The 15,385-nt window shown below is 50.1% G+C and overlaps 1 protein-coding gene across 3 annotated transcripts in view; it reads left to right on the top strand.

The window, feature by feature from the left end:
• The window catches only part of IGSF21 (immunoglobin superfamily member 21), a 404,504-nt gene that overhangs the window by 139,792 nt on the left and 249,327 nt on the right, over nt 1–15,385 (top strand). For all 3 annotated transcript variants that reach the window (XM_029066236.2, XM_029066237.2, XM_029066238.2), the window contains one exon: nt 9,140–9,252. In XM_029066236.2, the coding sequence (XP_028922069.1) occupies nt 9,140–9,252 (113 nt within the window). The remainder of the gene's footprint in view (nt 1–9,139; nt 9,253–15,385) is intronic.

The raw sequence follows: 15,385 nt of genomic DNA, 5'->3' as shown, positions 1-15,385 counted from the left end.
GGTGTCATCCAGCTTCTTGTGACCTGAGCTGGGCAGCCAGGTGATTGAACCCTGGCAGGCGTGCCCCTGGTACCCCCCGTCCCCCACCCCGTGTGGACTGTCTTCAGTTGGGAGCAGCGGCAGCCGGCCGTGGTTCTACGCGCTCCCCCATCGCAGTCCACCAACTTGTTAGGGGCAACTCCCTTGCCAACAACTGTATAGCATGATTGTTCACAGACAAGGGAGCCCAGTGGGGCTTCTGATCCAGCCTCTTGCCCCTGGGGCAATGGAGGCCCGTTCCATTAGACAGCTTGGAAGTTGTAGTTACTGTTTGGTTGTGGTGTGGCTTAGTGGATAGAGCACGGGCCTGGGAGTCAGGAGGACCCCAGGTCTGCCACTTGTCTGTTGTGTGACCGCGGGCAAGTTACTTCACTTTTCTGTGCCTCGGTTCCCTCATCTGTAAAATAGAGATGAAGACTGTGAGCCTTGTATGGGACAGGGACTGTGTCCAATCAGATTATCTTCTAATGATAATAATGTATCTCTTAAGCACTTAATGTGTGCCAAGCACCATTCTAAGTGCGGGGGTAGGTACAGGTCAATCAGGTTGGACACGGCCCCTGTCCCACATGGGACTCACTCGCTTAAACTCTATCTTCAGATGTATCTACCCCAGTGTTTAGTAGAGTGGCTGGGACATAGTAAGTGCTTAACCAATAACACAATTGTTATTATTGTGGTGGATTGTGTGGACTTGTCCATCTGCTCATTCTCCTTGTGCCCAATAGTGTGTTTTGTTTGAGAGGAAAAGGGCGCCAAGAGAAGCTTGTTCTGATTCTCAGCTTCACCTCTCAGGGCCCTCAAACTGTCTCCTCCAGCAGTTAAACTGTTTGAAGGGAATTAGAAGGTGCCAAGAGAACACTGCTTCAACTCCCCATCCCAAGTGAAATCAATCAAATTTATTGTGCTCTCACTGTGTGTAGAGCACTATTCTAAACATTTGGGAGAGTACAGTAGAATATAACAGGCAGGGAATGTGGCTGTTCTAGTGCACCCTCTCCAACACACAGTAATCATTAAGTAAATACAATTGACTAACAGAGGTTTCCTACCCACAATCGCTGCCCATAGCAAGCTTACAGATTAGAGGAAAGTGAAAAAAGCAGAGCCATAGGAAGTAGAGGAGGGAGGAGGGGATAATACCCATCCATTTCCCTTCTTCCCCTCACCCCCAACCTTCCTGTCAGTCCCCTCACCTCTGTACCTCCATTCCCTGGAGGCCCACTCATCGAGTCTCTGTTTCCGGGCATCCCTGGGCTGACGCAGTGGATTTCCTCCCACTCTCCCCTGCCCACTTCAAACTGTGGTTTGAGTTGAGCTCCGTGGTATAGAGGCGCTCTGAGCTGTTTCGTCAGTTCCACAGTCCAGGGTGAGTGGAGGGGGGCATCAAGCTGCTTAAGCTGCAGAGCCAAAAATGTCCCTTTCCCACTCTCCAGACTCCTCTCACCTGCAGTGGCACACCCTGAGGGTCTGAACCACCACCTGGACTAGCCACCTCCGTGGGCACCGAGGCCTCTGTGCCAACATGCAGTGCGCCCCCCCCCACCCCCCATCAGCCCCACCAGCTCTGGGGTCCGATTCCACTGTCAGACCAGTCTAGTGGCCTAGGACCAAGACTCCCTGCCCACATACACACCCTGATGCTGGGCTGCATGACACAGTCCCCAAACCCTGCCTTGGAGTACAGCCCAGACCACCTTCGGAGGCCACTGCCCACCCAAGACATCACCAATCCCTCCTCATCACAGCTGAGCACTGGCACCTCATGTTTCCCCAACAACTAGGAATTTCAGGAGTTTGCACTGTCTCCCCAGCCCTCCTCACCATCACCCCCGACACACACACGCCTCTGGGCTTTGTAGCTCCAAGCTAAAGGATTGCCAGGAGGTGGGGAATCAACAAGACACTTGGTGGAAGGACCAGGGATGAGTCAGTTGTATTTATTGAGCACTTGGTCTGTTCAAAACACTGTCCTAAGTGCTTGGGAGAGAACAGTATAACAATAAACAGATAAATTCCCTGCCCACATTGATCTTACAGTCTAGAGGGGGAGATAGACATTGATATAAATAAATGACAGATATCTACATAGGTATTGCTGGGCTGGGAATGGGGATGAATAGAGGGAGCAAGTTAGGGCGATGCAGAAGGGAGTGGGTGAAGAGGAAAGGAGGGCTTAATCAGGGAAGGCCTCTTGGAGGAGATGTTCATTAAGGCTTTGAAGCAGGGGAGAGTAATTGTCTGTTGCAGGCCACAGGCAGGACATGGATGAAAGGTTGGCAGTGGGATTGACAAGATTGAGGCACAGTGAGAAGGTTAGCATTAGAGAATTGAAGTGTGCAGGCTGGGTTGAAGTAGACGAGTAGCGAGGTGAGGTAGGAAGAGCCAAGGTGGTTGACTGCTTTAAAGCCAAGGGTAAGGAGTTTCTGTTCAATGCGGAAGTGGACATGCAACCACTGGAGGTTCTTGAGGAGTCTAGAAAAATGACCTGGGCAGCGGAGCAAAGTATGGACTGGAGTTGAGAGAGACAGAAGGCAGGGTGGTAAGCAAGGAAGCTGATACAGTAATCATGGCAGGACAGGATAAGTGATTGGCTTAGAGTGATAACAGAAAATAAAGGGTGGATTTAAGCGGTGTTGTGAAGGTCGAACCGACAGGATTTAATGACGGATTGAATATGTGGATTGAATGAGAGAGTCAAGGATAACGCCAAGGTTATGGGCTTGTGAGACAGGAAGGATGGTGGAGCTGTCTCCAGTGATGGGAAAGTCAGGAGGAGGACAGAGTTTGGGTGGGAAGATAAGGAGTTCTGTTGTAGATACGTTAAGTTGGGGGTAAGGGTGGGACATTGAAGTAGAGATGTCTTGAAGGTGGGAGGAAATGTGAGACCGAAGAGAGAACGGGGCTGGAGATGGAGATTTGGGTATCAACTGCATAGGGGAGGTAGTTGAAGCCATGTGAAGGAATGAGGAGCGATGAATGGGTACCACTGGAGACTGAGAGATGACAACTTCCTGCTCAATCACTAATGAGGATCCGACTCACAGTACAGCAACTAATGATGGTTCGCTCCTGAGGGAGCATATTCCGGAAGGCCAAGAAGAGCAGATGGTGTCAGCTCGGGGCAGGCTTATGCAAATAAATGGATGTGTTAAAACCCCTCTGTGCTCCGTACTTGAACCAGCAGCAGAGTTCCGAGGCCTTTCGGGAAGGAATGGGGTTCCTTTTGGGAAGGAATGGGATTAAAGAAGCCGGGCTTGGAACCAACTGTTGTCTTTACCATATATCTCTCTGGGAGCGGTAGGAGACTGTGCACTGGGGTAGAGACAAGATAATCAGGTCAGACACAGTTCCTTTCCCACGGGGGCTCCCGGTCTAGGATGGAAATGGGTATTAAATCCCCATTTTACAGATGAGGTCACTGAGACACAGTGAAGAGATTGGCACATGGTCACAAAGCAGACAAGTGGCATATCTGAGATTAGAACCCAGATCTCCTGACACCCAGCCCTTTGGCCTTCCCATGGACCATTCTGGTGGTCTGATCCCCCTCCCTCCAGAAATGGGGATCCAGTGGTCCATAAAGTATCCTCGAGTGCCTTTGGCCTGACTCCAGGTTATACTGACTGCAATCCTGCAGCTGCCTTAGCCCTCAGCATCCCCACTAAGGGGAACTTCCGATGGCAATGGATAGTTACGGGGTGGTCCAGCCCACGAGCAGGGGGAGGATGGTCCTCCCAGCCCAAGGTTTTATGTCTTTGTCTTGAAGTTGTGGACAACTGACCCTCTCAGGAAAGTCACTGCTTCTTCCAGTCCCGAAAGAAGCTCCCACCTACTCCCCTCAGCCCCCTATCTGGCTCTCTGCTGCCTGCCCCAGGCCACCCTGCCCAGCCCCACTCGGTTTCGATTCTGACTCCCTGAAATACAGCATGCTCTCCAAGATGCTGCAGCGCCCCCCTGGATCTCATCTATCTCGCCTCTCTCCCACATCCTACCTCTGGCCTGGAATGCCCTCCCGCCTCATATCCAATAGACAGTTACTCTCCCTCCCTTTTAGAGCCTTATTGAAGGCACAACTCTTCCAAGAGGCCTTCCCTGACAAAGCCCTCCTTTTCTCTTCTCCCACTCCTTTGAGTGTTGCCCTGACTTGCTCCCTTTACTCATCATCCCTCCCAGCCCCACAGCACTTATGTACATATCTGTAATTTATTTATTTATATTAATGTCTATCTCTCCCTCGACTGTAAGCCCACTGTGGAAAGGGAATGTGTCTGTTTATTGTTACGCTGTACTCTCACAAGTGCTTAGTACAGTTCTCTGCACGCAATAAGCGCTCAATAAACACAATCGAGTCGCTGACTGTCTCCATTGAGCTTCAGCTCACTGATCTCTCTCCCATCTTCCAGGTGCCCATGGCTAACTCAGTTCTGCTTTATTACGATCCTCTTTGATCTCCAAGTGAGTACGAGGTTCAGACTTTCGAATCTGATTAACCCTCTATACCGAGCATCTCCAAGTAACAAGCCCCTCCCGACTCCCTACGAGTGCATCACGAGGCCATCCAGCTCCATGTTGCTTAGAGGGGACTGGCACCTCTAAAGAATCAACCTCTGGTGGACAGATAATCTAATTAACACTCCCCACATCTGAGGAATGGAGCTCTGCCACGGTGGCTGGTGGGGAACCAGGTGTCAGGCGCAAGCTCGTAAAATGTGGGAAGGAATCGAAGTGAACTCTGACAGAGCATTTTAAAGCAAAGTCCCCGTGCTCAGTCAGGCGCTAAGCCCTGTGCAGTAGTGTTTGCATTGGCTTGTTTGGGATTGATGCCTCCTCCCACTCCCCTCTGCTTCGCCCTTGCTCTTGCAAGCATCTTGGAGAACATGCTTGCACCCTCAATTCAGCCCTCCCTCAGCCCCACAGCATTTATATACATATCCATAATTTAATTTACTTATTTACATTGATGTCTGTCTTCCCCTCTAGACTGTAAGCTCCTCGTGGACAGGGAACATGTCTCCCAACTCTAAAGGGCTTTCCTAAGGGCTTAGCACAGTGCTCTGTACACGGTAAGCGCTCAATAAATGTAATGGAATGATTGATTGAGGAGGTGTTTGCTTTGTGTACTCCTGGATGTGGTTGATGTGTGTGCCTTTCAACAGAGTTTAGTTTGTAAGCTTCTTGTAAACAGGGAATATCAATACCTACTCTTTTGTACTCTTCCAAGGGCTTAAAACAGTGCTCTGCACACAGTGAGTGCTCAATCAATACTATTAATAGATTAATCAGTAGTGTCAGGGCTCCAAGAATGTCTCTGGTGGCACTAAAGGATTCTCTCCATTCCTTTGCAGATCCACTAACCTCTGCGCATTTAAAGATATCCCAATATTTATTGAAAATATTGAAACAAGTATAATGCTCTTGAGGAAGGGAAAAACGTGGGTTTGTAGTTCTGTCTGATCGGGGTGACATTCCTGAGTTTCTGGTTTAGAACCAGGTAAGAAATAACATTAATTGCAGTGCAAACTAAAGACTGAATGTAACTAAGATTCAGTGATATGTGTCAGGGGGTCATAAGGCAGACATAATACAAGGTTTCGGGTGACATTTGCAGATCTTTTATAGCTCCTGGGCATTTAAAAATAAAAATAGTGGACATGAGGCCTCTGGTGATGAATCAGCACCGAACAAGGCCCAGGCCAGCTGAAGAACGACTGTCTAGATTTCAACTGGGCAAATGGTGGGTTACAGATGAGCAGAGGAAGGCGGGAGAAACCTAGTAGGATGGAAGGAGAGGAGGTAATTTAACAAGTGAAAGAGAAAAGTGGTAATGGTGGGGAGGAAGGGAGTTTAGAAGTTACTTCAGCGACACTGAGGCACTGAAGGGGGTACTAAAGCATTTATGTACACACCCATAATTTATTTCTATTAATGCTTCTCTCCCCCTCTAGACTTTGAGCTCCTTGTGAGCAGGGACTGTGTCTACCAACTCTGTTATGCTGTACTCTCCCAAGCGCTTAGAATAGTGCTCTGCACAAAGTAAGAGTTCAGTAAATGCCATTAACTGGTCGATTGAAGCTAAACTAAGACTTTACATTGTGAAGATTTTCCTGTGAGAATTGAGGGTTGAGTGGGAATAGCATCCCTCTGTGCTGATCTTACAGTGTCCACCCGGCCAGCTACATCTGTTGCTCTTCTATAGCCTGGTTTCATCAACTGAGCAGGGGGTTGGGGGTTGGAGGTGCTGAGTTCTAATCCTGACTCCACTCCCTGGCCTCTAGTGTGACTTTAGGCAAGTCACAGCTTCTCTGCACCTCATTTACCGCACCTGTAAAATGGAAGTTCAATACCTGTTCTCTCTCCCTTTACTGTGAGCACCCATGTGGGACAGGGATAGTGTCCTCCCCCAGCATACTGCGTGGCATAGTAACCACTTAACGATCAATCAGGTGATCAGTAGTATTTATTGAATGCTTACCGTGTACCAAGTGCTTGGGAGAATACAAATCAGAGGAGTAGGTATAGATGATCCCTTCCCAGAAGGAGCTCACCGTCTAGAGGAGAAGATGATACAAATTGTGGCATTTGTTGTTGTTATGATTCTTATTATTTCTCAGTGGGAACAGGGTAGAAGGGAGAGGGTGGGCTCAGAACACGTGACCTTGGACAACCTTGTTTCCCTCCCCTTAAAAGTTAAGTTAGTAGGATCAGCCGGATAATTCTTCGAAACAGCACATGACAGGTGCGGTTTCCCTGCCTGGCTTGCACTGGCTGTTTTCAGCTCCTGCTATTTCGGAACTCAGTTCAGCCGCCTCCCCACGGCTGCTCATCCGAACACCTTAGAAGATTGTGAGTGTTGAGGCTATTAACAATCACACCCGATTAATGGCGGCCAGCCTCTACGCCCAACCCGAAGGCCACCTGAGCCTCCCCCCACCTGCCCTTAATCAGCAGAGACTCTCCAGGGTGTGTGTTGCGGGGGAAAGGGCTGCATTCTCAGTCCTGGAAACCCGTGAACAAACACGCCACCCTCTTCAGCCCCCCTCGGGCTGACTTGTTGATTTATGTCAAACCGGGAAGCAGTGTGCCCGTCCTTGTTTCTCCTCCTTCAGGAGCTGGAGGTGACCTTTCCCTCTTATCGGTGTCTTAAGAGGATATATGGAGAGAACACAGTTGCTTCTTATCTGTGCCTTCAAAGACGACCTCTCTAAGAGAGGAGCTGCATACAGAGATCCAACCTGGCCTGTGAGGTGGTGCGGGGGACTGGGAATCCACAGCCGGGGATTGCAGGCGAGCTTCCCCGGGCTACCTTGACTGGTCTTTTTTCCACCCTGTGCTTGTTTATTTTTTTTACGAAAGTTGTGAAGAGCTTACTATGTGACAGGAACTGTACTAAGAACTGGGCTAGATAAAAGCTAATCATCTTGGACTCAGTCTCTGTCCCACAAAGGGCTCACGGTCTTATTCCCCATTATTCAGATGACATAACTGAGGCACAGAGAAGTTACATTACTTGCCCTAGCTCACACAGCAGACATGTGGTGGAGCTCCCCAGCTCTTGAATGTCCAGGGCAACCCGTGCTCTGTCCCTGTGGAAGTGAGGAATCAATCGATTGTATTTACTGGACGCTTCCTTTGTGCAGGGCACTGTACTGAGCTCTTGGGTGAGTACAACACAATAAAATAACAGCGGGAAGAGGTTATTCTAGATATGAGTGGTTTCTGCTGAGGGGCTTGGGAGCGTCCTCCCTCCTCCTGGGGGCGGTTCAGCAGCCAGGGTTATCCGAGAACTGAGTCAGAGGTATCAGACTGGCCACGGCTTCATCTTCTTTGTCACGATACCCCGGATTCTGGCTGCCGGGTAGGTCACTGACCACGTGGCACCGGGAGTCCTATCAGCCCCTGCTCCTGCCCAGGGAATGACTCGACTTGGGGGCCTTCTCAACTTTTCCAACATTGAGAAAGCCACGGCTATAGCCAAAGCCGAGACTCATGGGACTGTCAGTCTGAGCCGTGAGGAGCCTGAAATCCTGCGGCTCCTTTTACGTTTGTTGGTTCGTTTACGATTGTCATCTTTATTTTTTGTGTCTTAGTTCATCTTTCCTCATGTGAATAGTAATAATAATTGTGCTATTCATTAAGTGCTTTCTATGTGCCAGCCACTGTACTAAGCACTGGAGTAGATACAAGGTAATCAGGTTGGACCCAGTTAATGTCCTACACTGGGCTCACAATCTTAATTCCCATTTTATGGATGAGGGAACTGAGGCACAGGGAAGTGAAGTAACTTGCCCAAGTTGCACAGCAGACAAGTGGTGGAACTGGGATTAGAACCCAGGTCCTCTGACTCCCAGGTCCGTGTTCTATCCACTAGGCCACCTTGCTTCTTGCTCTTGACTCTCCCGTCTCCAGCTCCTCACTCACGCTCTTCCCCCATCTTGGAACTCCTTCCCTCCCCACGTCAAACGGACCACAGCTTTCCCCACTTTCAACTTCCCTTACTGATTCTTAGCACCTCATGCCATGTCGCCCCATCAGTCTGTTCTAGTAAATAAATAAGAATTTCCCCTCCCCCTAAAAACTGCCTGTCTCCCCTCACTCTTAGATTGTGAGCTTCTGGGGGGGCCAGGAACCATGACCATAGCTCATCTCTGTGTTTCTTTCCCGGCGTTTACTTCAATCCCAAGTGCTTAGCACAATGCTCTGCACATAGTAATCGTTCATTAAATACCACTGACTGCTTGCTTTGCATTTAGTAAGCACTTACATACTGTTACTACAGTATGGAGGGAGGGGAGGGTACCTGAGCCCCCCAGAAGTTAAGTGACTTGCTCAAGGTAACGGAGCAGACATGTGGCAAAGCCAGGATTGGAACCCAGGTCCATCTGACTCCCAGGCCCGTGCTCCATCCACTAAGCAGTGCCGTTTCTCATGGACTGCCACGTGGTAATCCAATGAAAATCAACTCTTGGGTCATAACACTGCAGGGAGAAACTTAGTCTGGGCTGGAGCGGAAAGGGGGAGCTGCCCGCTAGTCTCCTTTCTGCCCCTCCAGTGACCTCTCCCCTGACCGACTCCTGTCTCCTCTCTCCCAACCGCGCAGGCTACCTGACCGTCAGCATCGAGCCCCTACCTCCCGTGGTGGCCGGGGATGCCGTGACCTTGAAATGTAACTTCAAGACCGATGGCAGGATGCGGGAGATCGTCTGGTACCGGGTAAGTCCCACTGCCTCCCAGGGACGGCCGCGGGGGCTCGAGGTGGGGCTGAAATGAGTGAGTGGGGTCGGCGGGGTCAGAGCCGAACTGTAACGGGCCCCCCGATTGTCGGCGGGGCTGGATCACCGCACGCGGCCAACGTCCTGACGCAGGATTCTGCCTTGGGAAGAGGCAGTGAACGGACTCGGAATCCCAAAGGCTGGTCAAGTAGACTTTCTGAATCGCCCTACCCTAGATACGGGGGTGGGCGGGGAGTGGAGGGGCTCGGTTTAACCCGGGATTGAGTTGCCTCAGTCAGAGGCGGGGCATCGAGGAAGGGACGGACAGGGCCGGAAGCCGCCCTTCGGCAGGCAGAGATAGGACGGCCCTTTCTGCGCAGAGACTTCAGGAGGAACCCACATGGCTGACTGCCTCTGCAGGTGCAGGCGGTGCAAGGTGACTGCCGATTGTAGGTGGGTGACCCCTGCGGTCACACCCATCCATCCTAGAGAGAAGCGTCGATTCAAATCGGGTCTCAGCTGCACGGAGGCAACTCCGTACAAATGGAAATGAGCATAAAATTAGCTTGACCAGGGTGCAGTTTACCCATCCCCATCCAGCTCCACTCTCCTTTGTGTGCCGCAGAGAACCAGCCTGTTATCTGTGGGTCCTTCTTTGTTTGGAGAGAAAACAAACAGCTCTGGACTTGACCCCACCATCCCCTGCTTTTACTGTTTTTTAATGGTATTTAAGTTCTTACTATGGGCCAGGCACTGAACTAAGCGTTGGGGAAGATATAAGCAAATGAGATTGAACACAGTCCATGTCCCACAGGGGGTTGACAGTCTTAATCCCCATTTTACAGATGAGATAACTGAGGCACAGAGAAGGGAAGGGACTTGCCCGAAGTCAGACAAGCGATGGAGCTGGGATTAAAACCTAAGTCCTTCTGACTCCCAGGCCCGTGCTCTATCCACTGGGCGCTCTCCTTATGTTCCCCTACCATCCTTCATCATCTTCCTCTCTGTCCTGATCTTCGGGACACTAGGACAGGGAAACTCCTTTCCTTAGTTCCAGATGCCTCCTTCCTGTCGTCACCGCTCTCCCACAAATGGGGCGAGGGGGTCGTGTGTTCGCCTCTGGCAAAATCTCACTCCCCTTGCCCAGGAAACCCCTCCTCAGAGCTAACTCCAATCCCTCCTGCTGCAGCCAAAAACCTATCTCTTCCGGTTCTGGAGGAGGAGGCGGGTCGTCAGCATCTTTACACACTCAAAGCATGTCAATGAATCACCCCTCGCCACCCCCGGCTCCTCGGTGGATCGAGTGCCTCACGCTCATTTAGCTTTCTCGGCTTCTCCTCTGCAGCCGGGTGCCAAGACCTTGTTCCTCATCCAGATGATGTTTTCCGGTTGATACCCACGGCACTACGCGGGAGAGCTGGGCCGGGGACGGTCCCTTCCTCTTGCAGCCCGGCGGCCTAGAAGGCCCACGAGGGTTAGTCGTCCCATGGAGGTCCTTTCTCAGAGAGACTCCCCGCGAGCCAGAGGGAGATGGGGAAGAAGGAGAGGAGGGGCAAGATGATTCCTCTCAAAGGGCGAAATTGGGGCACCAAGCCTTTCCAGGAGCAGTCAGAGGAGCACTTAGTACACACTGAGAGAATTGAATGAATTCCCCAAGCTCAGGGCTGCAGTAGAGGCAGGGCACCCTCCTGTGGCTGTTACTTCCAGTCAGGGTAGACCAGGGTGGTCCCAGACCTCCCCCCCGCCGCCCCAAAACCCACCCCCTGCTTCCCAACGGAGCCTTGCGCATGTCTTCAGCTGGGCCCCTGTCTCTCCTAATCTAGTTGGTGATTACACTGATTGGCTTAGAAATCAGTTATGTAGCATGGGTGTCAGGCCCTGACTATTCGGTTAGAATGCGCTAATTAATTAATTTTATTTTATCTTAACCTACTTAGAGAGCAAGCACCTCCTGACTGTGGCATACAAATGAATGCAAATGGATGCAAATGACTCTTTGGAGCCAAGCGCCGAGCTGCTTTTTTGGTTGTTGTTTTGGCCGGGACTGACACACACTGACTAGACTCTGCCTCTCTGCAGGTAGCCCTGTCTGAGAGGTCAGAAGTCATTCTCTGCGTTACCCTCTCCCACCCCACCGCATACACACACAATTTAAAACTCCAGCAGACCAGTGCAGACAGAGGGGAAGGGGAGTGAGGGCACTGGGGACTAATTGGAGCTTATTGCCTGTTATTTCATTGGCCTCACACCATTCTGGCCATCGAGGAAGCCAACGTGCCCTCCTGTAGGGAACCAGCAAATAAGAGTTTTTGAGGCAAATTCGGGAGGAAAAGAGATGATGGTGGTTACGGGGGGAGACCCTCGGCCTCTAGGACAAGGGCCCAGGCAAACGACTACGACAGTTTGTCCTTCTGGACGGCTCCATCCGTCTCCCGACTCCCTCCTCTGTCTGGAGGGAAACCGGACTTGGGTTGTTGTTTGTTTCTGCTTTTTTTTTTTTTAATTCCCCCCCCCCCCCCCCGCTTCCTCTCCCTCTTCCCTGTGAATGGACTCACTGAGCAGAGCTTGGAAGGAAATGAATGGCTCACACTGGCGTGGGGAAGACTGTGTGTCAAATCTGTTTAAAAGAAAATCAGAGCATTGTAATGATGCTCGCCTCCCCGGCACAGCCCAGTGTCTGTGAAATGGACTGAGACTTATTCCAAGTCCAACGTCCTTCCCCCTGGTTGAAATAGATGCTGGAAGTACGGACGCGTGAATGCCCAGAGCTGATTTTTCCACCTAATGATAAAAATAATAATGATAATGTGCGGTATTTAAATGCTTACTGTGTGCCAGGTACTGTAGTAAGCCCTGGGGTAAATGCAAGCTAATCAGGTTGGATGCAATTCATGTCCCCCACAGGGCTCTCAGTCTTAATCCCCATTTTATAGATGAGGTCACTGAGGCACAGAGAAGTTGAGTGATTTGCCCAAGGACACAGAGCAGACAAGTGGAGTCGTCAGAATTAGAACACAGGACCTTCTGACTCACAGGCCCGTGCTCTGCCCTCCTGGCCACACTGCCTGACTGTGAATGGACTGGAGTCTCTGGGGACAGGCAGGGTGAGATGACTAAAGTTTCACCGGAGAGAGGCGGGGTTGGTCCCCCTTCTTGCCACCTTGCACTGCATCCGCCCCCCGCCTCGCCCCGTCTGACTCTGGTCCCGGGCTCCCCCGATCTCCTTCCTTCCTCTCAGACTGGCCAGTTGAATCCCTAGTTGCCTTCCCACTCGCTTCCCCTGCAGTTTTAGAACGGCCAGGAAAAGGCATCCGATCAATCGATTGGTATTTATTGAACGCTTACGATGTGCAGAGCACTGTACCGAACCCCCGGATGGTACGACACAATAGAATTAGCGGACCCATTCCCTGCCCGTTACGACGCCCGTATAGGGCAGCTCGAATGGGGTCCTGCAGCTCAGTGCTTCTCACGTAGATGGTGAGCTCTTTGAGGGCAGGGATCGTGTCTACTAATTCTGTTGTGCTAGCCTTAGCGACTCATACAGTGCTCTGCACACAATGAGAGGTGCTCAATAAAAGGGACTGTTCGGTTGAAGTCTTTAGAAGATAGAGGGAGATGATTTCAATCCTATTAACTCAAGATCCAGAATACTTGGCGGGGGGGAATGATAATGACGATGACGGTGAGAGAAGCAGCGTGGCTCACTGGAAAGAACACGGGCTTGGGAGTCAGAGGTTATGGGTTCTAATCCCGGCTGCCCCATCCGTCAGCTGTGTGACTTTGGGCAACTCACTTCTCTGTGCCTCAGTGACCTCATCTGTAAAATGGGAATCAAGACTGTGCGCCCCAGGTGGGACAACCTGATCACCTTGTATCCCCCCACAGCTTAGAAAAGTGCTTTGCACATAGTGAGCGCTTAACAAATACCATAACAATTATTAATTATATTTCTTAATTGCTAACTATGGGCTCGGCATTGTAATAAGCACTGAAGTAGATGCCAGGTAATCGGCCAGAGGTCAGACATAGTCCCCGCCTGACAGAGGACTGACAGTCTAAGGTGGAGGGAGGACAGGTTTTGAGTCCCCATTTTACAGATGAGGATTTGAATTACATGGAACTTGTGACTCGCCCAAGGTCACACAGCAGGCAAGTGTGGCAGAACCCAGGTCCCCTGACTCCTAGGCCTGAGCATTTTCCAGTCTCCTGTTTGTTAATGGAAAGACCAGAACAGAATGTATTTAATCCTCTCTACTGGGATTCAAACAACAACTCCTGACCATCGGCTTTAAAGCACTCTATCAGCTCACCCCATCCTACCTCACCTCGCTAATCTCCTACTACAACCCAGCCCGCATATTCCCTCACACTCCACTCCTCTGGCACCAATTTATTCACTGCAATCTCATCTATCTTACCACTGACCCCTTTCCCATATCGTCTCCCCTAGCCGGGAACCCCCTCCCCGTCCATGTATGCCAGACCACCACTCTCTCCAATTTCAAAACACAGTTAAGGTCACATCTTCTCCATGATGCCTTCCCTGATTAAACCTTCTTTTCCCTGGCTCGCTGTCATTCATTCAATTGTATTTATTGAGCACTTACTGTGTGCAGAGCACTGTACTAAGCACTGTCCCTACTGGATCTATGGCCTCTGGACATTTGATATTTGCCCCGACCCCATTTCACTTTCGTACATATCTTTAAATTATTTATTACAAATCACTTGTTCATTTTAATATGTCTCCCTCTATAGACTGTAAGCTCATTCAGGGCAGGGAATCTTTCTGCTAATTCTATTGCACTGTACTCTCCCAAGTGCTTAGAACATTGTTCTGCATATAGTAAGCATTCAATAAATATCATCAGTTGATTGAATGTAAGTGACGGTACACTGGGTTGCTTGAAGTAAGATTGTCAGTGTTGCCCTTGGTCTACATGGTGGGGGAGCTCAGTGGTAAGAGCCCGGGCTTGGGAGTTAGAGGTCATGGGTTCGAATCCCAGTTCCGCCACTTGGCAGCTGTGTGACTGTGGGCAAGTCACTTAATTTCTCTGTCCCTCAGTGACCTCATCTGGAAAATGGAGATTAAGACTGTGAACCTCACGTGGAACAACCTGATTACCCTGTATCTATGCCAGCGCTTACAACAGTGCTCTGCACATAGTAAGCGCTTAACAGTTCGTGGTGGGTCACTGGAGGGAATAATGCCAACATTATTATTATTCCCTCCAGGGACCCACCACGAACTGGCACCATGCTAAAGAATTCTCCCTGCCCATTGCCTGACAAGAAAATCAGGGTGTAAACTAGGTTAGAAGATAGAAAGGATTAGGCCAAAGTGTCAAGAAGAGTCAAAATCTGGATTAGACAACCATTGCCTGACAAGAAAATCAGGGTATAAACTAGGTTAGAAGATAGAAGGGATTAGGCAAAAGTGTCAAGAAGCAAGAGTCAAAATCTGGATTAGACAAGACTGGACTCCCCTTTATCTTTCCCTGCTTTAGAAAAAATGAGCAAGAAGCTGTTTCCTCCGCTCCATGAGGTCTTCCTATTTTAACTCCATAGAATGGGGATTAAGACTGTGAGCTCTATATGGGATGCGGACCGTACTAACTTGCATCTACTCCAGCGTTTAGTAGACCCTACTAACTTGTATCTACCCCAACGTTTGGTACAGTGCCTATTACATAACGGACCCTTGATGAATACCATTAAAAAACATAAACAGAACTCTGCTCTGGAGTCTAAGGGAGCTAGCACCCTTTTCATTTTATACTCTTGTCCCCTGCCGGTCCTGCCCGGGGAGCTGGATCAACAGTACAACTGGCCTCTTGCTGTTTCAATCTGAGTGAAGAAATAGATCACTGAACGGCAAACCGCGGTGTCACTGACCGCGGATTCAGGTAGTGATGGATGCATCTATATAGGTGGTGAGTCCCTCTGAATGTATACTGCAGGGTGTATGGGGTTTGAGGCCATTTGTGTGTGCGTGGTTAAAAGGAACATCACTTATTAGGAAACTCAAACTAAACTCATTTAGCTGGAGGTCACCTGCCCAGCGGGCAGAGCCAGAGGTCTGTTTATATCACAGAAACCCATTAAGCATCTTCAGAGGATCATGGGAATTT

Source organism: Ornithorhynchus anatinus, chromosome 5, assembly GCF_004115215.2.
Source record: "Ornithorhynchus anatinus isolate Pmale09 chromosome 5, mOrnAna1.pri.v4, whole genome shotgun sequence".
NCBI classification, from domain to species: Eukaryota; Metazoa; Chordata; class Mammalia; order Monotremata; family Ornithorhynchidae; genus Ornithorhynchus; species Ornithorhynchus anatinus.
Note: the sequence above shows the minus strand (reverse complement) of the source record. Positions and strands in the feature narration are given on the sequence as shown.